We start from the raw sequence: 26,512 nt of genomic DNA on the forward strand, positions 1-26,512 counted from the left end.
ACACACTATTACTTAAAAAGTAAAGGTGTGTGTATGTACACACACACACACACTCCAGCTTATTCTCCATCAGAATTCAAACACAGTTTGAAAACACTGTTATGCTACCTCTTAACATTTTAACATAGTATTCTTGCTAAGAGTAAATGAAAGTCAAATTTGTTGTTCTGTCAGGAAGAGAGAGAAGACATTTACTGGATGCCTAGTCCGTGCAGGGATGCTTCTTGGTTCTGGGTGTACAAAGGTGGAAACTTAGCTATACTTACCGTCTGGTGGTTCACATTCCAGAGGGACAAGAAGCTTTTACAAATTATTCCCACTGACAAATTTAAGATTCAGATTTACACACCAAAGAAACAGAGAGAGAATGAGACACGTCGCCAGTTTGCACTAACGAACTTCGAGGGAAATAAAAGTTCAAAGCAGTGAGGCATGAGTGCGTATTTCTGGGTTTTGGCATCACCCTCCAACATGGCTTGGAGCCCAGTTCTATCCCTTAGCTAGCTGCGTACTGTGAATGGTTTCCTTAAATTTTCTCAGTGCCACTTGATGGTACAGGGATGCTGACGGTAAGGACAAATCATTATGGCTGAGAAGTAACAATCAGAATCTTAAGTGTATTTAATGCCCTACGTCTTTCAGTCTAGGAAATCTTTTTAGGTAATTACAGTAAAAATTATTCCTGTGGCCATTTGTGTTTTCTCTGTGCAGAATAGATACCACAAGAGTCGAGTTTACCATCCCACTGAGGGAGAATTGGGCTCTGCCATTCTTTGCAATTCAGATAGCGGCAATCACGTATTTCCTGCGACCAAATTTACAGCCTCTCTCTGAGGTAAGTTTTTGTGGTACTTTATATTTTTTTTTAATTTCTCCAGTTTTGTTGAAGAAGCTTCAGAGAATGTGATGTGCGTGGTGTCCCGTTGCGTGTGAGTAGTTCTTATTCCATGACCAGTTTTTTAAACTTGAGTTAAATTAAGTTTTAAATTAATTTAAATTTAAATTAAATTTAAATTAAGTTAAATTAAGTTTTCCCTTTCTGAGCCCTTTCCTACTTTGCAAAGAAAATGTTTTCATTTTTGATGTTAAAAACGTACTCTACATTACCTGCCCTCAAATAGTTGCAGCAAAGCCACACACACATTTCTGCAGAACTGTCAGAATCCTTAAGCCACGGCCCTGGAGATGTGACTTGGCGCATCGCCGGCTCCCAGGTGCCGCGGAGTACGCACACCTTACGAGCATGTTTATGTGCCTGGCGTCACCTTAGGATAGTTAGAGCTTCAACAACAAATGCAGGGGTTTTCAGGGCAGCAGTTCATGGTCTCTCTGTTTGGTGTGTAGAGATATTTACTGCTCTTGAGGGAACTTGTCTGCAGGGCTCTTTATGACTAGAGACATGGAAATTACATGAAGGTTTTCTTTTTACAGAGGCTGACACTTCTTGCCATTTTCATATCAACTTTTCTCTTTAGTCTGACATGGCAATTTAATCAATTTATGATGCTGATGCAGGCATTAGTGCTGTTCACGCTGGACTCCTTGGACATGCTGCCAGCTGTGAAGGTAAGCCGTGCCCTCTTCTCTCTTTCAAGGCAGTGCTCTTTAGCGGTTTCCGTCACACGGTGGTGTTGGGGGTTCAGAATGTGCATGTGCTTAACAGTCAGGTCAAAGCTGCTTCTGAGTTACAGCGTACATACACTGGGGTCAATGGAAGTCAAGTAATCTGTGCAGCCTAGTTTGGCCTTCTTAACTTTTATTCTGTTTATTCTACATTAAAAGATGGGTTTATCTGAAGCACAAATGTCTTAGATCAGTTGTCCTTTACAGAGCTGTCTTAAATTTTAAAATACAAGATAGCTCTTATAAAATGTCTTACTGTGTACTGCCTTTGTCCCCCAAGGAAATCAATGGGTATAGAACACCTTTCTTTGGTACTTCATAAAACTTTCATAATAACATCTATCAGGCTTGAGATGGGAATCCCTATTGCTTGTCCAGAGGCCACACATGGGACGGTGCCATTTTAAGGAAGCTGTTGTTTGTCTCACAGTGTGTGACACCCATGTGTCCTGCTGTCACTTTGTGGCAAGGTGTTTCTCATGTGCAGAAATGTTTTTTAATGTATTGTGGATGTTTTAAAAAGCTCTTCATCATTACTATTCTAAAGTAACAATAACTTAAGTATTTCCCAGTATCATAAAATATTATTTCTAATTCTGAGGGGGCAAGATAGTTTAATACAGAAGAGTCGCATACATTTATTCCTTGTCAAAACTGATGCAGCAGGGGCGCCTGGGTGGCTCAATGGGTTAAAGCCTCTGCCTTCGGCTCAGGTCATGATCCCAGGGTCCTGGGATCAAGCCTCACATCGGGCTCTCTGCTCAGCGGGGAGCCTGCTTCCCTCCCTCTCTCTCTGCCTGCCTCTCTGCCTACTTTTGATCTCTGTCTGTCAAATAAATAAATAAAAATCTTTATTAAAGAAAAAAAAAGGGAGATGCAGTGATCTTTAGAGACTGGCTGAGTCTGAATTAGGAAACATGAAAGTCTGCCAGCAAGTATTCCTTGTTCCTCTTCCCAGGGACTGGAGAGGCATGATGGAGACTCGCCACCTGTAGATGTCGTGTGAGTGCTATGATGGGAAGTAAACATTTGGGCAGCTAACAGTTAGAGGTCTGTATGTCTAGAGAGGTTAATCTGTAGTAATAAGAAGCACTAGAAGTCAAAGAAGGTTCTTTGTAGGCTAGAAAGGTTTCACAAAGGTGGGAGACTTGAGCTGGGCCACAAATGAGAAGAGTAGAATTTGGATGGCGTGTTGGGGGAGGACATGATGGTAAAATACAGGGAGGAAAGTAAGTAGATAGAGCAGAGGAAAGTGTTGGGGGGGGCGTATATATAATATTAAATAATGGTAACAGAGCTCTGGGTGCCTCAGAAAGCCTCATGCACAAATGAAGTGGAGTCTGTTCATATTGGCTTTTCCTGTTTTGTAACCCTTTGGACTTTGGTCACGGTGACGTGTAAGCTGCGTTTCTCCATGGCCTGCTCTCCTGAGCCAGTTGGTCTCCCTTCCTCTCTTTGTATGTAATAGCACATTTCCCCCTTTCTAGCAAGCACTTTCAAAGGAACTCTGTAGGTTGTCACATAAAAGAATAAATATGTTGTGCCATTTTGAAAACAACTGTATAAAGTTTTTCTGCAGTGTAATTTCACAGAAAAGCCTAGAAATGTGTTTTCCCTTTCACTGACACTCTCACCTCTAGAGATTTAGCCTAAGGAACTAATCAAACATGTTCATTTTAGTTGTACTGTAATAAGAAAAAGCTGGCTGGAAACAACCTAAGTCAGTAGCAATGGAGTATTGTTAAGTAAATATGGTATAGCAGTGTAACAGTATCATGTGACCATTATTTTCCCCCCTCTTCTTTTTTAAAAATAAAATATGTATGGGCACCTGGGTGGCTCTGTCGGTTAAGTGGCCAACTCTTGATTTCAGCTCAGGCCATGATCTCGGGGTCGTGGGATCAAGCCTTGCACTGGGCTCTGCCCTCAGCATGGAGTCTGCTTGTCCTTCTCCCTCTGCTCCTTCCCTGTTTGTGCTCTCTCTCTACCTATCTCTCAAATAAATAAATAAAATCTTTAAAAAAAAATAAAAATAAAACACATATAGGAAAAGTGAGAAAGGTTTCCGAGAAGATAGACATCAAAGTATGAGCAGTCAGCTGACCGTGATGATGAGCTTCATGTTCTAAGTTCCTGCTGTCCTTCAAATCTTTTGAATTTTTCATGTATTACTTTTTCTGTTTTCTTTTAAAATAGAAAACAATAAAAGATACTGTTTTGGCACACACACCACAAACCTAAAGGAGAATACAGGTAATTTACATCATAGTCAGTTCTGCACTTCCTTTAACTTTCATAGTTGAAACTATGTTGATGTTAGTGGTAGTAGCTATAGGTATCAGAATTGGAGGAGGAGCAGCACAGTAATGAAAGAATCCTGAGTTGTACAACCAAGCTGCCGCTACTGAGTATGAAAATAGCTAGATCTTTAAAGTGATGTAACTTCTTGGGGCCTTTGTTTCTTCATAAACTGGAATCGCTGACCTCTAATCATGTCAGATGGGAGAGTCAGAATAGTTGGTATAGAGAAAGGTAATGCGGATTCAGAGTCTGAAGTGCTGACAAGAAGCCGTATCCTCTTCGGTGCATTTCATCTTTTCCTGGGTAATGGAAAATCTCTTACCATAAAAAGCTCAGGCTTCACTCAGGAATGTGTCTAGGCCTTTTAAATATAGAGCAGAGTAATAGATGGTAGAAGGCATATACTTTGGCTCCGTTAAAGAATATGAAGGCTAGTGAAGTTTTATTAACCTGTTGTGAAAACAACCTGTGTCTTGACACATGAACGATCACCACGTAAGAGGAAATTTTAGAGTACCCCATTTGGTTCCAGACCAGATGGAGGGAATGCACTTGTCCGTGTTCCTCCCACTTAGTGCAACTAAAAGCCCTGGGCAGTGTATATAAAATGCACAGATGATGATTTCGGGTGGGGAAGGAATGAAAGCCAGCTGCTTAGAGCCCTGGCGCCCACAGGAAGGATGTGGCAGAGAGGCCCTTGGATTTTCTTTCCGCCTCCTATATCCCAGAGTAGGTGCTGGAAAAGTCAGCAACCAGGAGACACCAGTGGAGCCAGGCAGAAGCCCCAAGAAAAGCCAGAAGGATCAGGAAAAGGGAGGCGAGGTGTCTCTAGCAAGAAAGGAAATGTTTGGTCATAACTGCAGTACTTCAGCCATACAGCACAGAAAGAGCTGCAGCTTCACTCCCACGTCGATCAGCAGAGAGCCGGTGGGGAAGCCACACTTCCACCCTCGCCAGCTGCAGCAGGCCACTCGAGTTCTGCCAGGGCTGTGTCCGAAGTCCGCCGTCTCCCAGAAGCATCAGTGAAGGCGGCGTGGAGAGCCTTCGGCCCTCATCCAGGGGTCGTGAGATATCCCCTCCCCTTCCGGACAGGACAGTGTCAGAAAAGATCAACAGGGAAGCCGGGCTTTTAACCACCATTCAGAAGTAACAAGCCTCCCTCTCTCCCTTCACCTTCCCCCTCCACACACAGTGTCAGTGAAGGCCACGGGAAGCGCAGTTTAATGAGGCGCCCCTTCCCTTCTCAGCCGGAGCCTCGTAGGGAGCCTGAGCTTTCCCCGTGTCCCGGCAATGGGACCCCCTTCTCCCCTGTCTCCCAAAAGTCAATGGAGGCCAAGAGGAAAACCTAGACATCTAACCCCATCTGGAAATAAGGAAGCAGCATCCTTCTTCCCCCACTGGCATAGCACTAGTGTGGGGTCAGAGGAGACCTGCCGACACAGAGATTTTAAAAAGATCCAGAGTCCCGTGACATAGTACAATGCAACTGAAGATTACTTCTTATACTAAGAACAAGCAAAATCTGTCCTGAGTGAAAAGAGACAGTCAACAGATGCCAATACCCGACACACACAGAATTTGCATTACCTGATGGGGTATTTAAAGCAGCCATAACAAATTTTCATCGAGCAATTACAGACACACTTGAAACAAAGGAAAAATAGAAAAATAAGGAACAAACGGAAATTTTAGAGCTGAAAAACTCTAATAATGACAATTAAAAACCCAGTAGATGGGCTCAGCAGGAGAATGAGTGGCCAGAAAAAAGAACCAGTGAACTGGAAGCTAGAACAAATTAGAAATTACCTCATTTGAACAAGAGAAAATAGCCTGGGGGTGGGGGGGAAGAACAGAGCCTCAGGGACCTGTGGTACTAAACAAAAACTCTAATATTCTTACAATCAGAATCCCTAAAGGAGAGAAAGAGCATGAGGCTGAAAAATGTATTTGGAAAAGTGCTTTTCGAAGGAAGTTTGAAAATGTCCCAAATTTCACAAAAGATAGGAACTTACAGAATCAAGAAGCTGAGCTACTGTCAAACATCGGATCTACCACTGATAATCTAGACTTTCTAATACAGAGTACTGCTCAGTTTTACATTCTGGCTGTTTACCAACAATGTTTCTTATGAACCTAGGACATCATTACATTTATAAGAACTATGCGATCTTGTTGTGACTTAACTGTTCTTTTCTCTAGAATTATGCCTACTTGATATAAAAAGAACTGGCAACACCAAGAAACACCGTCCCTCAGAAAGGCAGACAAAAAATTGCTTTATCTTTTTAAGATGTATTAATGAGTGATTTGTTTTCCTTAAAGAGGTCCTACAAATCAGTAAGAAAAATATTTACACCCTAATAGGAAAGGGAGCAAAAAATAGTTCCTAGAAGGAAAAACATCAAAAAGAATCAAACACTTAGGTATAAACTGAACAAAAGAAGTGCTTATGCTTATTCTCTGTAAACTACAAAACACTGAAAGTTTTAAAGACCTTCATAAATTGGAAAGATATTGCGTGTTTATGGGTTGGTAGACTCACTGTTGTTTAAGATGGCAGTACTCCCTAAATTATTGTACAGATTCAACACAATTCCTCTCAGAATCCCAGGTGAATTTTTTGCAGAACTTGACAAGCTGATCTTAAAATTCATGTGGAAACTCAAGAGACCCAGAATAGCTGAAACAATCATGAAAAAGAGGAATAAAGTTGGAAGACTCCCACTTTCCAACTTCAGAACTTACTTCTAAGCTATAGTAATAAAGACAGTGTGATACTAGTAGAAGGATGGACACAAATCAATGGAATAAAATTGAGAGACCAGAAATAAATCTTCAGAAATAAACAGTCAATTTGATTTTCAACAAGGGTGCCAAGATAATTATGGAGAAAGAATAATCTTTTCAACAAATGGTGCTGGGATAACTAGATATCTACATGTGAAAGAATGAAGTTGGACTCCTCTCTCTCACCATACACAATAATTAACTCAAAATAGATCATAGATCTAGTTGTAAGAGCTAAAACTATAAAACATTAATTTTTTAACTATAAAACATTTAGAAGACAGGAATAATTTTTCATGACCTTGGAGTAGACCAATCCTTTTTATAAGGCTCCAGAACCAAAAGCACAAATGACTAAATTAAAAATAGATGAGTTGGACTTCATCAAAATTTAAAACTTTTGTGCTTCAAAATATACCATCAAAGTGAAAAGACAACTCACAAAATTGGAGAGAATATTTGCAAATCCTATATCTGATAAGGCAGTTCCAGAATATATAAAGAACTCTTACAACTCTCTCAGCAATAAAATATGGGCAGATGATTGGATAGGCATGTCTCCAGAGAACAAATGCAAATGTCCAACAAGCACATGAAAAGATGCTCAGCCTCATTACTCATTAGGGAAACACAAATCAAAACCAAAATAAGATACCATTACCTCCCCCGCACCCCCACCCCAAACTCAGATGGCTAAACTCTAAAAACAACAGCAAAGACAGATGATAACAAATGTTGGCAAGGAGGTGAAGACTTTGGAGCTCTCATATATTGCTGGTGGGACTACAGAATGGCGCAGCCATTTTGGAAAACAATTTAGCATCTCCTCGCATGTTAAACATAGAGTTACCATGTGATCCAGCAGTTCCACTGCCACGTACATACCCTCGAGAAATGAAAACATGCCACGTAAGAATTTGTACATGGATGTTTGTAGCAACATGATTCATAGTGGCCAGAAAGTGGAGCCTACCCAGTGCCCATCAGCCGGCGGGATGTTGCAGAGATGATGAGGATATCTTAAAATTAGATTCTGGGGATATTTGCACAACTCTGTTAATACTAAAATCATGAATTTAAATAGGTGAATTTTGTGCTATATGAATTATATCTCAATGAACCTATTAAAAAAGAAAAGCAGTTTCTTCACTAACCAGTAATTGCACTTCTAGGAATCTGTCATTTGTTCCTCCCATATTTATCAGGTGACACTGTTCTAGTGCGTGTTGTCTTGGGTGCTAGGGGTACAACAAGGAACGAGTTAAGGAGTGACAGTAGTCCCCACCCCACCCTCACCTCATCTGCGGTTCCAGTTCTGTGAGCAGCAGATAATCCACCTTCCAACAGATGGTCGGTGGTAGCCCAACACTGGGTCACCACGCGTCTCACACTCACCTCCATCTCATCACCTGGCTCTTTTGCCACGTCCCATCATCACAAGAAGGGTGGGTCCAGAATAAGAAGATATTTTGAGAGAGACCACCTTCACATAAACTTTGTACAGTATATGGCTATAATTGTTCTATTATTGGTTACTGTTGTTAGTCTCTTACCGTGCCTCATTTATAAATGAAACTGTGTCGTATATACATATGCTGTGTACAGGGCTCAGTACTCTTCATGGTTTCAGGCATCCACTGGGGCTCTGGGAACACATCCCTGGCATATAAGGGTGGATGAGTGTAACCAGATACCATGATCTAAGAATTTTTTTAAAAAGACATTCATAACATTAATTTCAACAATAATAAGAAGCTGGAAACAAATGAGCCACTGGCAGACAAATCATGGCATCTGGTAGAATGTTACGTAGCCATTTAAAATTAAGTTTTCACAGAATAGTCCTTGACGTGAGAAAATGATACAATGTAATGTGAAATAAGTAAAATGTTACATGAAATATCACACGCCACTGAGATCAATATTATTTCTGTAGGTAATGTGTTAGATTTTGATTTTAGAGCCTACCTTTCCATCCATTACTATTTCTTTTTATGTTTTCCTGGATTTTCTAAATCTCCTACAATAAAATACTGTATCTTTAGAATCCTAAATTCCAAGTTTCTGTTAACACCAAGCAAAAGCACTGAACTGTGGCAGTCCAGGCCTTTAGATGCTAGATAGAGGTTTGTTTCCTTTGAGGTGAAGAAAACAAAACTATGAGGGAAATCTGATTTGCTGCTGATAAGAGCAGAATATTTTATATGCCAATAAGAGTATGGAATTGTCCAATTTCAAAGAGGAGAGAAAGTATCAAGTCTTGGGGCGCCTGGGTGGCTCAGTCAGTTAGGTGTCCGACTCTTGATTTCTGCTCAAGTCATGATCCCGGGGTCTTGGGATTGAGCCCCACCTCTGGCTCCGTGCTCAGTGGAGAGTCTGCCTGGGATTCTCTCTCTCCCTTACCCCCTCCCCAGCCCCCTCGCTTACACACTCCTACATTCTCTCTCTCTCTCTCAAGTAAATATATAAATCTTTAAAAAGAAAAAAAAGTATCAACTCTTTATTAAATGAGGCTGTCATTTTTTCTTTGTGGCATATTTTCTGCGTTGAAGTTGTTTGAGTTTTGCATCTGTCAATATCACCCTGTCAGCAGTTCTACACCAAGAGCTGTCTTTAGTGAGAGCTCATTATGTGCTAGGCATTTTAAAACATCACCGCATCCGGTCCTTACACCAGGACGTTAATGGCAGCTCTGAAGAAGGTGTCAGCACCCCTGTTCTGTATGAACCCCAGCCAACCCGTCAAGGCCCCACAGCTGGTTTGCGTCAGAATCGGTGCTGTAGCTAGCGCAGGTGCCAGTGACCTCGGGGCTCACGTTCTTGACCGCGGCACTGTGCTGCCCGCTCCAGACCCAGGAGGCGGGGAGTCGAAGGCCTCACCCTGGGAGGAGTTGTCCGTCTAATGGAAGTCAGCACACACACAGGAAAAGCAGCATAAAGGACCTGCAGTGCGGAACATTCAGAAATCACAGAATATGAGGAAATACTGTAGACCGTAGCTATAAAAGAACTCGGGAGAAAATGGAAGGCTGCAGATCGCATTTGCCCGTTTCCAGAATGTATTTATGCCATTGTTTGCTGCCTGTACTTCCTATTATCCGTTTGTTCTCTTCTTAATTAATGTTACAAGGTTTCAAGTGCTGTATAATTCAAAGGTAAATAAAGGACATAAATGATTCCATTTGGGGGACTTGTTTTTAGACTGAACTGCTTGAAGTTCCCTGTGTTGTTTGTGATTCGAAATGTATCCAGCCAGCGTGTCAGCATGCACTGGTCTCTTGATAAAACCCATTTATTTCACCATCTCATCTTTGCTTGTTGCAGGCGACATGGCTGTATGGCATCCAGATGACGGGCTTGCTCCTGGTCTGCATCCTCCAGTTTTTTAATTCTATGATTCTCGGATCGCTGCTTATCAGTTTCAACCTTTCAGTATTAATTGCAAGAAAACTTCAGGTAGGACATATTTGTGTCCTTTTTTTTTTTTTTTTTTTAATTGTGTGGGTAGTTGGGCCTTATTTTCATACAGCACACAAAGGAAGATGTCTGACCACATTCCCTCTGAAAAGCACTGAGGTCGTTATTTAGGTATTCTGTGGGGTTTTTTTTCCATGCATGGGAAACCATTTCTGTTTTGTAGCTTTCTGCTGTGCCATCCCTTCGTTTTGACATGTTTCTTTTCTTAGAGAATTGGAATCTTAGTTCAGGGATTAGCCAAAGATGCTTATTTGAATGCCATTGATAGAAAGTTGAAATAAAAGAGCAAAAATCTTTAAATTTTATTGTGTATGAATTCAAGAGTAAGAAGAAGCTGTTGCTTGGGGGGTGTTCGTCGCGGTGTCTTTCAAGTTGGCAGACACCGTATTAGTGATGGAGCCGCGCTGCCCTTCACCCCATCGTTCCGTACCATGCTATTGGTTTGTAAGTGAATTAAAATTCACTCAGAATCTCGAGAATCACAGGACTTACATTTAGAAGTATGGGGACCTTTCCTAGGGTGTCACGTTTGAAAACATTGGCCTGATCTTTTGGCTTTATTCAGTAATTCAGATTTCTTAAAGTTACATGGGATTTAATTAAGAGTCCGTTGTTTTTCTTCATATAGTGTCATAAAGCCTGTTTTCTTTCTCATGAGCATATGAGAAACATTTCTCATAACCACTTTTATATCAAGAAGCTGTTTTACTTTCTGCTTTGGGAAGAATAAATCCTTTCTCTTTGGAGTGAGAGCTGTCATGGACAAGCTGTCACGACGACTTTTAAACAGGCTTTAGTTGATTATCTAAAACAGTAGTTCTCATTCATCCTAACTTTAATTATAAATAAACATCATGCATATTTAACTCTTTAGATATTATATTTGATAATCTGTAAAGTTATCTAAGGGTTGTAAGAAAACTATTATATATCAAAGAGCACAATTTACCTTTTTTTATACAGATAGGTCTTTAATTGGGTTATGGCTGTGTCTGTGCTACATGAATTAATGGGTCAGTGATCGCAAGATTTGTTCATTCAGTGTATCTTGAGTACCTTCTGGCAGACTCCATACTCTGGTTGCAAAGGTCTTAGAAAGATGAGGACAGTTTTCTGATCTTAGGAAGCTTATTATTATTAATTTTTTAAGTGAAATAATTAAGGAGGCACTTTATTTTTTTTAAGATCTTATTTATTTATTTGAGAGACAGAAGGACAGAGATAGGGAGAGAGAAAGCTCAAGTGGAGAGGAAAGGGTGAAGCAGGCTCCCGGCTGAGCAGGGAGCCCATGCGGGGCTCAATCCCAGAACCCTGGGATCATGACCTGGGCCAAAGGCAGCAGCTTAACCGACTGAGCCACCCAGGTGCCCCAGGAAGCTTATTATTAAGGAAGTCATTTACTCTTATGTTAGAAATGTACAAATATTAAGACATTGTAACCTCATAAAAATTAGGTTATATTTTCCACATATATTCTCTATGTTGCATGATCTAATGTTTTAAATCCTTAAGTAATCTCATCTTAAATGTTTATGAAGTAACTTAAGGATTAAAACTCAACTGTTTTAATTTCTAGAAAAATCTGAAGACTGGAAACTTCCTAAATAGGCTTGGGAAACTGTTGTTACATTTATTTGCAGTTTTATGTTTGACACTTTTCCTCAACAACATTATTAAGGTAGGTTAATAAAATGACCTTTAATTTACATTACTACAGAATTACCAGTTTTACTTGTAACAAGCTCAGCTTTAACTTTGTTTCAGTAACTGTTGTTTTCTTGATTTTAGTCACTGACTTCTGTTTACTCTTTGTTAAAGATTTTTTTTATCCATTTATTTAAGAGAGGGAGCATGAGTGGAGGGGGGTAGGAGCAGAGGGAGAGGGAGAAGCAGTTTCCCCGCTGAGCACAGAGCCTGACATGGGGCTCCATCCCATGACCCTGAGATCATGACCTGAGCCAAAGCTTAACAGACTGAGCCACAGGCGCCCCTGTTCACTCTTCAATATGTCCTAACTTGAACTCACTTTCTGAGTTATTAAACTTTTTATAAAAACTCAACTTTAAAAGAATTAAGTGTTTCTCTAAATTTAAAAAATTCTGCTTTTGAAGAGAGCATTTTCTTGCACTGTGGTACCAAAAAAAGATGACGTGATTTTTATTGGGTCAAGTTAAAGAAACTGGCAAGGCATTTGGTTGGCTCAGTTGGCAAAGCATGTGACTTTTGGTCTCAGGGTCGTCAGTTGGAGCCCCACGTTGGGTGTGGAGCTTACTTTGAAAAAAGAGAGATAAATAAACTAACTGTACTATCCGAAGCACAGTGATTTATTAAGATGATTCTGCCCCTCCTAGAAGGCTGGTTTCAGGACAGGAGACATCTGCATGTACATGACAGACTCCTTCTCTTCCATAAGAGAATGGCAGTCCCTCTTCCTGTCTGTTGACTCTCAAAGACTCTCACTCATCCAGCCGCATTAAACACTTCCACCCCGGGTCCTTGTCACTATGTTCTTAAACCCCAGAGTTCAGTACTTATCAAAAGCTTATTTGTGCGGAGCAATCAGCATTTCTGAAGGATTGGCTGAAAGATACGCAGTTCCTCCATTCCCCCACTCTAGATACTCAGTGATCTGTGCCTGGATTAAGTCAGGAGAGAGCTGCCTGCCCGGACCATTGATTCTTGACTTCCCAAAGAATAACATCTATTGAATGGTACTTGACGTCTTGCCAACTACGTACAATGAGAGGAATTAGAAGAAATCTTCTTTGAGACTCCTGCTGTTTTTACTGTAGCCATGGGGAAAATTTCTCTTGAGTCTCAGTTCTAGGAGTTAGGATCTCTTTTGAGCAACTGCTTTGTTTTAATCTTAGAACCTGTGCTTTTATCTCCGTCTGCATTTGCTAGTTGAATGTGTAAGCCCAAATTTGTAGCTCATCTCTAGCAAATATATTTTAGGTACTAACCTCACTTCCTGGATTCATCTTCTTTTCTTTTCTATCTTCATTTTCCTTCTGACAGAACTTCTTTACCCATTTATGTCCAATGGATTTTTATAAGCCATATAGTAAAAATAAAATTTATGTGAGTTATAATCACTAATGATGTGCACTGGCATTTGTCGGTTCCCCCGGAGGGCCACCACAGGGGCCTCCATTGTCTTTGTGTGGCTGAGTCTTCTGTCAGTTGTGACTGCAGACAGAAACCCCAAAGCCAGACAGGCCCTGTGGGCTCTGTATTTGTTTGAGGTTTCAGATCATCATATCACTGGTTTTCTGATCAAAACATTTGTACTCTGCTGGGCTTCAGCCCTCTCCCTCTCCCTGAGACCAAAGAAGCTCATCTTTTATCTATTTTACATGTTAAACTAACACGTAAGATGGTTTGAAAAAATGATTCTGCTTTTAAAAAAAGAAGAAAAGGAACAGAGGGAGCTTGAAAGTCCCCCCGTTAGAATTCCTCACTTCTGGGACACCTGGGTGGCTCAGTGGGTTAGGCCACTGCCTTCAGCTCAGGTCATGATCCCAGGGTCCTGGGATAGAACCCTGCATTGAGCTCTCTGTTCAGTGGGGGGCCTGCTTCTCCCTCTCCCACTCTCCCTGCTTGTGTTCCCTCTCTCTTGCTGTGTCTCTCTGTCAAATAAATAAATACAATCTTTTAAAAAAAAAATCCCTCACTTCTAACAACTATTGAGAATATTTGCTAATTTTATAAACACATGTGCACACAATCCTGTGAAACTGGACACTGAATATGTGTATTCAATGGGAAATTATCAGGAAACCATGCATAAGGCACTCATAACAATTTTCATTTTCTCCCTCCCTGATAGAAAATTCTTAATCTGAAGTCAGACGAACACATATTTAAATTTCTGAAGGCAAAATTTGGGTTTGGAGCAACAAGGTATGACTGAATTTTAAATTTATATTTGCTTTTTTATATTGAATCAGCAGGGACTTTAAAACTTAAGTTATCATTATGCCTTCAACTATAAAATCCAGGTTCATTTTGAGGAAAAAAGTGTAGTTTATTTATCTTGTACTGAATTTAATACTTTGCTTTCTTTTCGTTTGTTCCCTAGAGATTTTGATGCAAATCTGTATCTGTGTGAAGAAGCGTTTGGCCTCTTACCTTTTAATACATTCGGAAGGCTTTCAGATACTCTCCTCTTTTATGCTTACATATTTGTTCTGTCCATCACAGTGATGGCAGCCTTAGCTGTCGCCTTCCATAATCTCAGGTACGGCATGTTTCAGAAACCTCTCCTGTGCTTTAATGAACTTGATCTGTGTTGCAGAAACATGGCAGAAAAAAATTGAAGTTCAAAATATCAGACCTCGGGCAGGGTAGTATGGTTCAGCTCAAAGGGGGATCATAATCAGATTAGAGTAGTCCCCACACGGAGTATTTAAGGATTGACCAGATAAGAGACAGCAAAAAGGCAATGCAGTAGAGACTGGTCTGGGAACAAGGTCCTCTTTGTGCCAGTTCTGCCTTGCCCTTATTATGGAATGGGGATACCCAGAGGACCTACTCCGCGGGGTTTTATGGGAGTAAATAAGTTAAAATAATAGTAGTTAGAATGCTGCCTCTCTCCTAGAATATTTTGTAGATTTTAGCTGTAGCTGTCATGAGCTGGTGTTGTTACTGACTCAGGGTCTCTGTTTTGTTCTCGTTATTAATTTCCTGTTGTTTTTCTACCTTTCTTCTAGCTGTCGTTGTTATTGCTCATGAGATATCAAGAGTTAACTCTGGTTTGTTTTGTCGCGTCTTGCTCAGGGGCTTGTAAAATGGGAGCAGACCGTAACCGTTAGCACCTCCCAAAGTCTTCAGTAATAATTTGACTATGTCTAAAAGGCTGAACATGTCTACTCATCTGCTAAAAGAAAGAGTGAGGGAGTATAAAGACTTTTTTAAAGCTTGTAGAATACCTGCCTACAAAGCTGATGGAGGTTTTTGCATTTACTATCCATGTTAAATTGAAAGAAAATTAAGTGTAAGAAATTGAAGCTACTGTCATTTGTGAAAACTTAATGAAGCTCAGAAGGAAGCCCTTTTCTCTGTAGTTATCTTGCCAATTAAGGTGCTGGTGAGCTGTGATTCGCAGCCACCAGAGAGCCGTGCTGGGAAAGGGCATTAGCACAAGTCCAGATCAGTTGAGATGTTTTATGATTATTAAGAGTGAAGCCACATTGAACCATGAAAATACTTCATTGACTATAACCTATTTTAGTATCTTTCAGAAGTGTTCTTAGCCCGATATCTTGCCCAAGATAAAATTTAGCCCTGTGAAAATAGATGGAAATTATTCTAGACAGTGTAATTTAATATTATTCCAGACACGCCAGGTGTCGACAGGACTCTAGACTGCATGCAAAGCAGGAAGTTCAGTTGGCCTGCAGTCTTTTGTGAAAATGTCTGCCATGCTCAGTGTGAATCTCTGAGCCGTCTCTGCAAGCCGACTTGCCGTGTGATTGTAGGTAAAGATTTTAGAGCATCCTCATCTACCAGGTAGGGGTATCAGAACCTTATTACAAGAAAATCATTAAAGTAAAGCTCATTAAAGTGATGTAAGAATTATAGTATCTTAATATTAAATAACTGTTAAGTCCTTTGAAGGATATTTTATCAATGCCAAGTATCCAGAGTATTTCTATCATTTTAGTACTAGGAAGGATGATACTACTATGTTTACCTGGCACATCTGCATTGGTGTAAAGGGTAGGATGGTGAGGGGATTAACTCAGGGGCTCTGTGTTCACGGGACTGATCTGAGCTTTCCAGCTTGGCGGGGGAGATGGGGAGAGGTGTTGCGAAATTCTCTCAGGTATCAAGGGGAGATGAGAACATATGTTCTCCTTGTCTGGAGCACTCTTTCAGTAGCAACATAGAAGCCAGAGTTTGGGTTGTGATATAGAACATCTAAGTAAAGGTTATTACCAGTGGTGAAAATTCCCCTAGAATATCAGCTTGATTTTCATGTGAACGTAGGGTGGTGAAAGGATTTCTAGGAAAGAAGAGTTCTCTAGTTGCCTGGAAGCATCGTACATATCCAGGTCTATTGGATTCTATGAAGGGTAAGTGAGGCCTTGTAAAGGTACTGGTTTTATCTGAAACTGGCAGCCCTTCCTGCTGTTTCCGCATCCCCTTGACAACAGATGGTGCAACGGCCGAACTCACTCGCCCATCTCAGAGTCTCTCAGGTTCAGACAACGAGATAGGACAGTGTGCTCTTCCCCGGTGTGATGAGTTTAGAGTACAGCTTATCCCCCATGCAGTGTTCTTGCCACAATAAATGAACTTGGCTCTAATAATTAACCTCTAGATCTAATTTCAAGTTTATAAGGAGCATGGGAATAGAGAAATGTATTCAACACCACCACAAGGAGACAATCAGCCAAATCCAGAAGGTGGGAGTAGTTACAGGACAAATGATACATTTCCTTCCGCCAATAAGCGACCTCCAAGTGGAGGGCACCTCTATTGATTGAAAATAATTTAAAGAGACATTGATGAAATGCAGCGTGAAAGCTGTGGGTCCTAATTCAAAGAAACCACCTGAAAAAAGCAGTGGCATTAATGGAAAGTAGAATATGAATTGAGTGTTGACATGATAAAGAATTATTATTCATTTTATGGGTTAATTATTCTAATGTAGCCAAATTTGATTAAAAAAATCATGTTAGACGTCTTTAATGAGGTATTGGTTGGCTAAAATGTGATCATTTGTTCAGAAGGGAACTGATTTCCATGTTTATGGATTTGTTTTCCTTTTTTCTTATTTGTAAACACTTGTAAAATGCTAGTAACTCATGAAATATCTCTAAAGAAATCTCGTAATTTAAGTGATTCCAACAGAATTTTTTCTACTTCCTTGTAATTTAAAGGGTTAAAGCATTCAAAATTTTTACTCAAAATGAAATTTGTTGTATTCTAGTTATTAATGCATTATAATAGTTTTTTCATCACAAATTCAGAATTTTGATTTATGTTGATTCATTTTATCTTAGAGCAATAACACATTTCTAAATACATGAAGGCATAAGTTTCTGGTATCTTTAAAAAAGATTTAACTAACTTAAAATGATGTATCCAGCTTCAATTTTGTATGTGTGCTGTTTTATTCAGTGATTCTACAAGCCAACAATCCACGGGTCAAATGGGGAAGTGCACAATCATCCTGAAACCAGAAACGGCTTACAACCTAATACATACCATTCTGTTTGGATTCTTGGCATTGAGTACAATGAGGTATTTTTCTTACCTGTTTGCTGGATTGATTTTTTTGTTCGATCACTCTTTACCTGACATGCTTTAGCAATGCAGCTTAGGTACTCACAATCCTCTTCACTGATAATTATGGTTCCCATAAAAATGTCCTTATTTACCATCTTCTCTAGTATAAAATATTATTCATAACCAGTCTTTTCCTAATTACCAATATTCCTCCATTTTTACTTATATGATTTTCTCAAAAGGCAATGAAATTCATAACTGACCCTTTGGCAGACGGTCTCCACACAGCCTCAGTCAGACTTGACTCCCACAGACGGCACAGCAGGTGTCACACTGTGTGTCATACTGCAGGTCTGTCTGCAGCTGGCACGGGTCCACCTCTCCTGTCTCTGTCTTTCCAGAATGAAGTACCTCTGGACGTCGCACATGTGTGTGTTCGCGTCGTTCGGCTTATGCAGCCCCGAGATATGGGAGTTACTCCTGAGGTCGATCCGTCTTTATAACCCAAAGAGGGTCAGTGCTGTCCCTTTGCTATTTCATTTTCATTTTTATGAGTTTTAGGATTTCTTTCATGCCAGTTCCTATTGTTTTCAGTAGTTGCCTGTTCACCAGTCTGAAGAAACAGAGACGGCTGAAAATAGATAACTGACACATTGTGATTTTTTTTTTTATTTTATCTTAGAGAGAGAGAGAGGGCCAGTGAGAGCAGGGGAAGGGGGAGGGGCAAAAGGAGAGGGAGAGAGAGAATCTTAAGCAGGCTCCATGCCTGGGGCAGAGTCCAGTGCAGGGCTCAAGCTCACCGCCCTGAGATCATGACCTGAGCCGAAATCAAGAATCTGACACTTAACCAACCGAGCCACCCAGGTGCCCTGACACATTATGATTTTATAAGGAGTTATTTTTTAAATAATTTTATTCTGAATCTTAATTTTATTTTTTATATCATTTGGTTTTTTTCCCAAACCGTAAGTTAGATATGCTCATACTGAATTTGGAAGTACTGTAAGCATACAAGGAAAAATTAAAAATCACCAATAACCCCATTATCCAGAGTTATCACTATTATTATCATTATAAATTATACTTAGAGCAAATATAAGTATACGGTTATGACTATTAGCCTATAAATGCAGTTTTGAGTTGTTGTTCTCCCCTAAATATTCACAAGGTGGCAATACGGTAGAAGCTATGAGTATCTCATGAGTGATCAGACCCTTACATTGACTTAGTTGTTGGGCAAATTGGAGACTCATGCTCCATTAAAGGACATTTCTGTTGTTTTAAAAAGAAAAAAGTCATGTGTTTACAAAGCAAAACTGTAAGGCAAAAATACCTGTGATCTAAATAATGTCTTTCTTATATAGATATGTATAATGCGATATTCAGTACCGATATTAATACTGCTGTATCTGTGCTACAAGGTAAGACTGATTTTCCTCATTCTTTCCATCATTAATCTAGCAGAATAATTGCTTTTACTCAATGTACTCTGTCTGTTATTGGCAAATAGAATGATTTGCAGAAGTTACAAACATCTCCTTCACTTCTCATGAAGACACTTGGCATTGATAAGAAAACTGATCTGTTTCCCAAATAGTTTTTAACAAGTAAAAATATAGCAAAAACAACTACAGTTTAATTTTTCTAATTAATTTTGATTCTGACTTACTATTCAGCTGATGCAAATTCTGAAAAGAAAGGTGTTTTCAGACCTATACTGAGGTGAATAAAGTAGAAAAATAATTTTTCCCTGTTACCTGCCTTATAGAGAGTAAGAGATCGTAAAATGCATCTTACTTTAACCTACATATTTCATTAGATGCTTAAAATCATCTTTGTGAGAGGCTGGGTATATACGGTCCCAGATTAGCCTCATGAGCTGTCCTTCAGTTTCAGTAGGAAATCATGAACTTCATATTCTCAGGTGACTGATGTCTGAAATAGCTTTAACTGTGCTTCAGTTTTGAGAATCCTCCTCAAGATACGAGGAGTAGCCAGTCAGGCTGACTATTTGGTGACCCTTTTGTCACATCTTTGAAATTTAGAGGCTTGAATCTGTACCTGGGCAGGGAGCCCAGACTCGTGCTGTCCGGTTGAGCTTTTACCCTCTTTTTAAAAAATCTGACTTTTTTTTTAAGTCAAGATTTTTTCCTTCAAATTTGGTTTTATGTTAGAACAATAGATGTCCTACTCTACTGTGTATAGCCCCTCACTTGGGCGGGGGGGCCCTATGGTGGGGGGGTCACCCAAGGAGAGGGTCAGCTAGAGCAGCTCAGCGTTTGGTTTTATTTGCTTATACTTTCACATAAGATTTTATCTGAAGCCAAACATTTTAGGCTAAAAATCATGTTTGCTAATCACTATATTGGATGATTCTACTGTAAATATTTCAAAAACTTATGCTCTATCGTGTTCCTATCTATCAAAGCATCTACTGTTGCGGGCAGAACGCTGTGCTAACTCCGATACTGGAAAACATAGAAATAGGTTATTTCTTCCACCCGGCCTCTGGGAATTTTATTGCTCTCATGTAAATAAATGAAACTTCTTCAAAAGCTCTGGAAAGCAATGACTAAAGACTAAACAGAGTGTATGTTTAATAACGAAGGAGGTAATTTGACCTCTCCACATTGGCTCTGAGTGACAAAACACCCTCCTCACAGAAAAGATTGAGCTCACTGTGCTTCTTGGCTCCCGCTAACGATGTACGCACACTATGACGGTCTCTTTCCTACAGTCGCTCTGTGCTGTGCGTAGGCTGAGTTCTTAAGTGCCAGCTGTGTATTTGGAATTTTACTGATTTTTTTTACAGCTATTTGAGGACTCAAGTCTCTTGTTCTTGGTAAAATTGAGGAAGGAGAGTATAGGAGAAATAAACTACACGGTACAGCACTGGTTCCCAAAGTGTGGTCCCCAGAGAAGCAGCATCAGCATCACTTGGGAACTTGTCATAAACACAGATGTTTGGGTCCCACTCCAAACCAGACCTCCTGAATCAGAAACTCTGGAGTTGAGTCCAGAAATGTGTGTGTCCTCAGCCCTCTAAGGTGGGGCTAACGCAGAGAACTGGGCTTCTCCGCCTTGGCGCTATTGACACTCTGGCTAGGTAATTCCTTGTCGTAGCTGACCTATGTGTTGCAGGATGTTTAGCTACATCCCTGCTTTCTACCCCCTCGGTGCCAACAGCACCTCCCTCCAGTCCTGACAATCAAAAATCTCCAGACATTGGGAAGCCTCCCCTTGGCATGGAGCCAAATCCCTCTACCCACCCCTCCTGAAAACCATTACTGTTTAAAAAAAAAAAAGGTGATAGCACCAAAAAACCCCATCATTTCCAGGAAATCTACACAGACATTCTTTGAGTAAGAGAGTAACTCAGAAGAATCTCTCCAAAGATTAGCCTAGCATCAGCGTAGCCCTTCTCAGCCCTTCTCCGTCCTTCTCAGGCCTGGACTTCAAGAGAAAGTCCAGCTTTCACTGCACAAAACAGTCTAGATATTCCAGCCTCTCAAAATGTGAAATCACAAAGACAATAGAGATGTTACATATATTAAGAAGTACCCTGAAACTGAGGCTGTTTTCCAGCTGTTGAAGATTTATCTATAAGTAAAATAAACTGGATTTCAAAGCCTGACTTTGAGGTTCACGGAGCAATTATAATGAGGAGTTCAGATTTTCTTGTTCCTAGCAGTTTTGCTCTATGTCTCTTTAGAACAATCCTTTTTAAAAGGGAAAAGCATGCACTTCACTCTGAAACCAGGAGTTTAATAAAATTACTACCCTCATGTTGATGAACTTACTGGCATTGCTGAAATATCATTTAGAAGCAGCAGTTAGTGATCCAACACTTATTTTCACGTTGTTTAAAAAGTTTATCACAAGACGGTGTTACTAGATTTGAACATTTTCAGAATTAACAACAGCAACTTCCAAGCTAGCAAAATATCTAATACCCATTGAATTCATAGATTTCGATATGTGTTTGATACCAAAGGAATGAGGACATATTAAAAAGTTGGCATTCTGTTGATTATCGAAATTAATAGGGACAACTGAAATATTACACAGGTATCATGGAATCACTATGATTACATCTCTTCTAAAACTTGGAACCGGTAGTGCTGATACCTGATTTTCTGTCACCAGCAGTTTTCCTGGTTCACATACCCAGGGGACAAGATGAGAATGAGCACTAAAAATGGCTGAAGATGAGATGATGAGATAAAGTGACAGGGCTGACGCCCGGCCACCAGCCAGTCGGGTGCCACTGTGGTTCCAGTTAGTGGTTCTGAAGTACAGTTACTACATTTCCCACATTAATGAAGCACAGACCCATTGTCAGTGGCCTTCTTCCAACATAGGAATTCTGCTGTTCACCCTAGGGTGTATATAGATGATCAAGGCTTCTTAGCCGATCATCATTTGATACAGCAGTGAACATGTAATTAACTGTTGAATTAAACAAGCAATTATGTTAGAAAAGCTATGGACTCGGAGTGGGACGTTTACACTTTCTCTGCATCACCTTAACTAACTCAAGTTGAGTAGGAGGCCACGGTGGCATAAATAGAATATTCAGGTGCACCAGATTTTCCTGGAGAGTCCTGCTTTCCAATACTCTTCTCTCCCATTGTACCCGCAGTTACATTAAAACACATCAGGGCATTTGTCCAAATTTCCAGTGCAGACGCTGTAGTCACAGTGAGGAGGGGGCTGGATGTGGAGTCAGATTTCTAGCGGTAGCTCTGCCCCTTTGTGACCTGGTCAAGTCCTCTCTCCGAGCCAGCATCTGCAGACCAGGAAAATAAAAAGTGAACAGCAGGAGAGATGGTGCCTTCTGGGTCCACTTTCTCCCTGGGTAGGTGCGGGCACGAAGGAGATTCTGTGTTCCAGAGCATGTTTGCAGCTCCACAGCCGTGCTGTCTTGGGAGGGCACTTTCTGTCTCGAAGGGTAGATGGCACGATGGAAGTTAGAGTATCTGACACCCTGTGAGCTTCCTGGTGGCTGCCATTCCTGTCCTCTCCAAATTAATGTTTGCCTAGATATTAACATCACATACGACAGCGTTTTCTCTAGGGTAAAATAAAAGCTCTTTTTAAAAAGTTGACGACCCCTCCCGCCCTGATCAGCTTGGGCTCAAGACAGTTTGGGGAACTGGTGTCAGACTTCGGCTCGCCTGATGCCAGGAGGGCAGATGGTGGAAGTGAGGTCGTTCTCCTGCTGCTGTTGTCCTGTCCATGTAGCTCGCGACTTCTACGCAGTTTCTCCTCTTTCGTTTGAATCTTAGCGATAGTTGTGGGTGCGGGGGTGGATTTTGTTTTTGTTTTTGTTTTGTTTTTAATTTCAGTTCTGGCCAGGAATGATGGATGAACTCTCCGAGTTGAGAGAATTCTATGATCCAGACACAGTGGAGCTGATGAACTGGATTAAGTAAGAGGATTTTTTTTAACCTTTAAAATGTAAAGTGCCTTTTAAGAGTCACTGTAGACCTCACCTGGTGTTTCCTTTTTTCTGAATCTAATTGTGAAGATACATTCACTTTCAAGTCTTTCTTTAAAACTCTGCATTTGGAAATAATTCCTTTCCATCCAAGAAATATTCTCTCTAACCACAGTCTCACAAAGAAGGGAAAAAACCCACGTGGAGAGGAAAACAGAGCTGGAGGATAATGAAAAGAAAGCTTTATACTCTCAGCCAGTTTCACCTTGATCATTTCTTTCATTTTAATACCATCCCGATTTTCTGTGACTACTGACACAGGGAAGTATTCTTCCCTTGTTAATCATGTAAAAATGACACTATAAACCACCGTTAGAGTCCTACTGGCTCCCTGCACATTGCATTTTAACTAAGCATTTTACCCAAGCCTAGACCTAAAGGAAACTGAAACCACAAAGGCTTCTCTCTGGAACTTCGTGGTGTTTGGAATTGTATTGGGTCTTGCCGGTGCCTGTGCTCTGCTGCTTTGCCTCAGCATTCGGCATCAGGACGAACTCTGGGGAGGGAGACCGGCCTCCCGCCGGCACAAAGAAACTTTGCTACCCGGAGCAGTATTCCTGTGCCCCGTACTGCTGTACTTCCCTGCTTTATAACCAAAAAGCAGCAGTGTAATTCCTCATATGTAAATAGATGTCGCAAATCTTGTGTGACGTACTCCGAAGGCATCGGCTGTACCGTCTCCATCCCTTAGAATTTTAGCAGCCATATTGGCACTTGCTGGTGACTGATGTTGACTAACCGGTACATTTTAGCACCGCTTGTGTATTAAGAGATGGTAAATGTTTGATAGCGTGGGTCTCTTGAGTGCAATACGTGGCTTTTATAGAGATTTATGTCTAAAATATATATGTGGATTTGGTCCCAATGTCGGACTGGCTCTGACTAGATGCAGGGAGTATAATTTTTCATATATTTCCAGTGCTGAGATTTCGAAGCAGGCTTTGTCTTTATATATTTATTTAACTTTAAATCATGGCAGACAATTATAGAGTAAATAATTCCTTCAGTATTTATTGTGTGTGGGGAAAGAGGGTTATTCGTCTAAAGAAAAGCTAATTACTTTTGCATTAACTATAGTCAGCTGGAAATTTATGACACGTACATCTGAAGGTGAGGCTGATATTTTCTGTTTTTGAAATTGCACTCTCGATACGAATGTGCAGGGCACCTGCTTTCTGGTAGAATCCCGAAGCCAGCGGGTCTGGCAGATCCACCTCAGTCGTTGCTGTAAGCAGCCCACCTCCACTCCCCAGTCGTAGGGGAATGAGTCGTAGCGTCAGTCAACATGCATCCTAGCAGATCCCGGGTTGTGTTTGGCAGGGTCGACCTGGGTGTACTTACCAGAGAGCCTCTATCTCCATGAGTGTCCTCACAGCAGATTATTTAAAGTGACATTTCTGGTTCTGAAAAATTGTGGATGAGAGATTATATCCCAGGTATAAAGAAGACCGTCTGCTAGTCTGCTCTTTCTCTCATTTGGGAAAGCGATCTTTGTTCCGTGCTTTCTCCTCTCATTAACATGGTCCTCCCCCTGTGTGGAGACATACTCTTTTTACTTTTTAAAAAATCCTCAGCAACTGGAAAGCTTTTTAACATTTTAACCAAAATGTTGGTTCTGTTGTGATCTACTCCTGCATGTTTTCCTCTTAAAATTCTTCATATCCAAATTATTGTTTTTGCAAAAAATAGCTGCTGGGCATGTTCGCGAAATAAGCTAAGTGATGATGAATATATGCCAGGATAGGGTCTATTTAGACACAAAATGTATTTGTTTAAATCAACATTTAAATCAGCTCTGGTCTGTCGCCTTCCATTCCAAACACAAGGGAATATACTTAATATTCTTTTTACTCGCCTTGATTTCTTCTGCTTTCGAAATACAAAATATGACCTTCAGCTCTCATCTTAGTACTTAGATCGGTCATATGTGCCTGTGACACGAGTAGGGCGGAGCTGGGCTGGAGAACGCGCCTGAGGATACGTGGCGTGTGTCTGAACGTCTGACATTGTCTCAGGGCAGCCCCCAGGCCTCTGCTGGGGACCCAGCCATGTCAGTGAGGAAGGATTGCCTCCCCCTCTCCGCCCGGTGTGCTGCCGTTCTCAGCCAGCTGCCGCGGTACCGGCCGCGTCCCTCTTCCACCAGCACGTACGGGGGCAGGGAGGCACCCTCCATCCCAGGACGGCTGCCCTTGAAGATGAGTCAGGATGAGAAATAGTGACCTGCAGAAACTCTAGGCGACCCTCCAGTGACCCTCTATGACGGCGCAGGGCACCTCCCGTGGGCAGCGTTGGGAGGAAGCTCACCCGCCATGTCCCGGTCTCTGCTTCGCGGCCTTAGCGCTGGGGCAGACCCACGGTAATGCCTGCCTTAGACATCACTCTTGTGCGCCAGGGACCCTGAGCGCCCATTTGGAGATTAGGTCTTGCCCGCTGTTCACTTGGGCTTCTCGGGGTTGGAGGGTAAATTGAAAGATTCCGTCACTTCAGAAAGACTTCGTTCTTTTCTTTTGGAGGGGCTCGGGTATGACCTTCTATTGGCTAACCAGATGTCCTCCGCGGAAGATAAAGGGCATTCGGATACCACTTCTTAGGATACCACTTCTTAACAGCAGAGGGGCCATCCCAGAGGGATTCGATTTCTGTGAAAATATTGAATGCCTTGATACGTGGAGTTCTCTCTGAACTCCTATACTTATGAGTACAATTGAGCAGCTCGTTACTGAGCACCAGCTATATACAGGACATGATGATGAACGTGCAAATGGGGTGGCCTTTTTTTTTTTTTTCTTAAGAGGGAAAGAAAGAAGTGGGAGGAGGGGCAGAAGGAGAGAGAGAATCCGAGGCTCCATGCTGGGTGTGGAGCCTGACGCAGGGCTTCATCTCCTGACCCTGAGATCATGACCTGAGCCGAAATCAGGAGTCAGACACTCAACCGACTAAGCCACCCTGGCACCCCTAGAGTAGAGATTTAAATTTAAGTATAAAATTAAGAACACTTTGAGATTCAGTCCCTCATTAATCAGCGAGGACATGTTGTCTCAGCCAGCCCCAGAACCTTCCCTGGAAGAACTAGGAAGCTGCTCCCCCCTGCCCCTTCCATGGGCGGGTCGCCTGTTGCTCCCCCCAGATTTGAGGGCCCATGTTCATATTAACTCCTTTTTGCTGATGTTTCCCAAATACAAAGACTAAAAACCTGGTATGTTGGGCTTTTTGGGTTTTTTGAGGGTTTGTTTTTTGTTTTTTTTCACGTTCTGGTATCACTTTCAGTGAGCCCGGAGACTTGTTGGGCTTTCTCTGTGACTAGGAAGCACATGGGGCCAAACGCCACAACGGCAGGCTTCATGCCTCGTTCCTTTGTGACCTCTGAGTGTTTCAATCTTGGTTCCTGAAATTCTTCTCTGACGCTGTGCAATTAAGACACTTCTAACAGATTTGAATATTTTGAGATGTGACATTTTTAACTACAGGGCTTTAGAAGATTTTTCACTAGCAACAGTCTCTTTTTAGTGATGAAGCCTGCGTATACAATATTTTCTCAATGGGACGAAGAAAATGGCCCAAACTTCCTTAGCATTTTATCAAAGCAGAA

At 41.2% G+C, this 26,512-nt stretch overlaps 1 protein-coding gene across 1 annotated transcript in view; it reads left to right on the top strand.

Annotated features, from left to right (window-relative positions):
- DPY19L3 (dpy-19 like C-mannosyltransferase 3) overlaps positions 1 to 26,512 on the top strand; it is a 67,280-nt gene that overhangs the window by 31,049 nt on the left and 9,719 nt on the right. The window contains exons 7-16 of the mRNA XM_080827609.1: positions 712 to 835; positions 1,432 to 1,566; positions 10,035 to 10,166; positions 11,764 to 11,865; positions 14,017 to 14,090; positions 14,269 to 14,427; positions 17,316 to 17,438; positions 17,825 to 17,936; positions 18,788 to 18,844; positions 22,772 to 22,854. Of these exons, the coding sequence (XP_080683735.1) occupies positions 712 to 835; positions 1,432 to 1,566; positions 10,035 to 10,166; positions 11,764 to 11,865; positions 14,017 to 14,090; positions 14,269 to 14,427; positions 17,316 to 17,438; positions 17,825 to 17,936; positions 18,788 to 18,844; positions 22,772 to 22,854 (1,101 nt within the window). The remainder of the gene's footprint in view (positions 1 to 711; positions 836 to 1,431; positions 1,567 to 10,034; positions 10,167 to 11,763; positions 11,866 to 14,016; positions 14,091 to 14,268; positions 14,428 to 17,315; positions 17,439 to 17,824; positions 17,937 to 18,787; positions 18,845 to 22,771; positions 22,855 to 26,512) is intronic.

This window comes from Martes martes (assembly GCF_963455335.1).
Source record: "Martes martes genome assembly, chromosome: 17".
Classification (NCBI taxonomy): Eukaryota; Metazoa; Chordata; class Mammalia; order Carnivora; family Mustelidae; genus Martes; species Martes martes.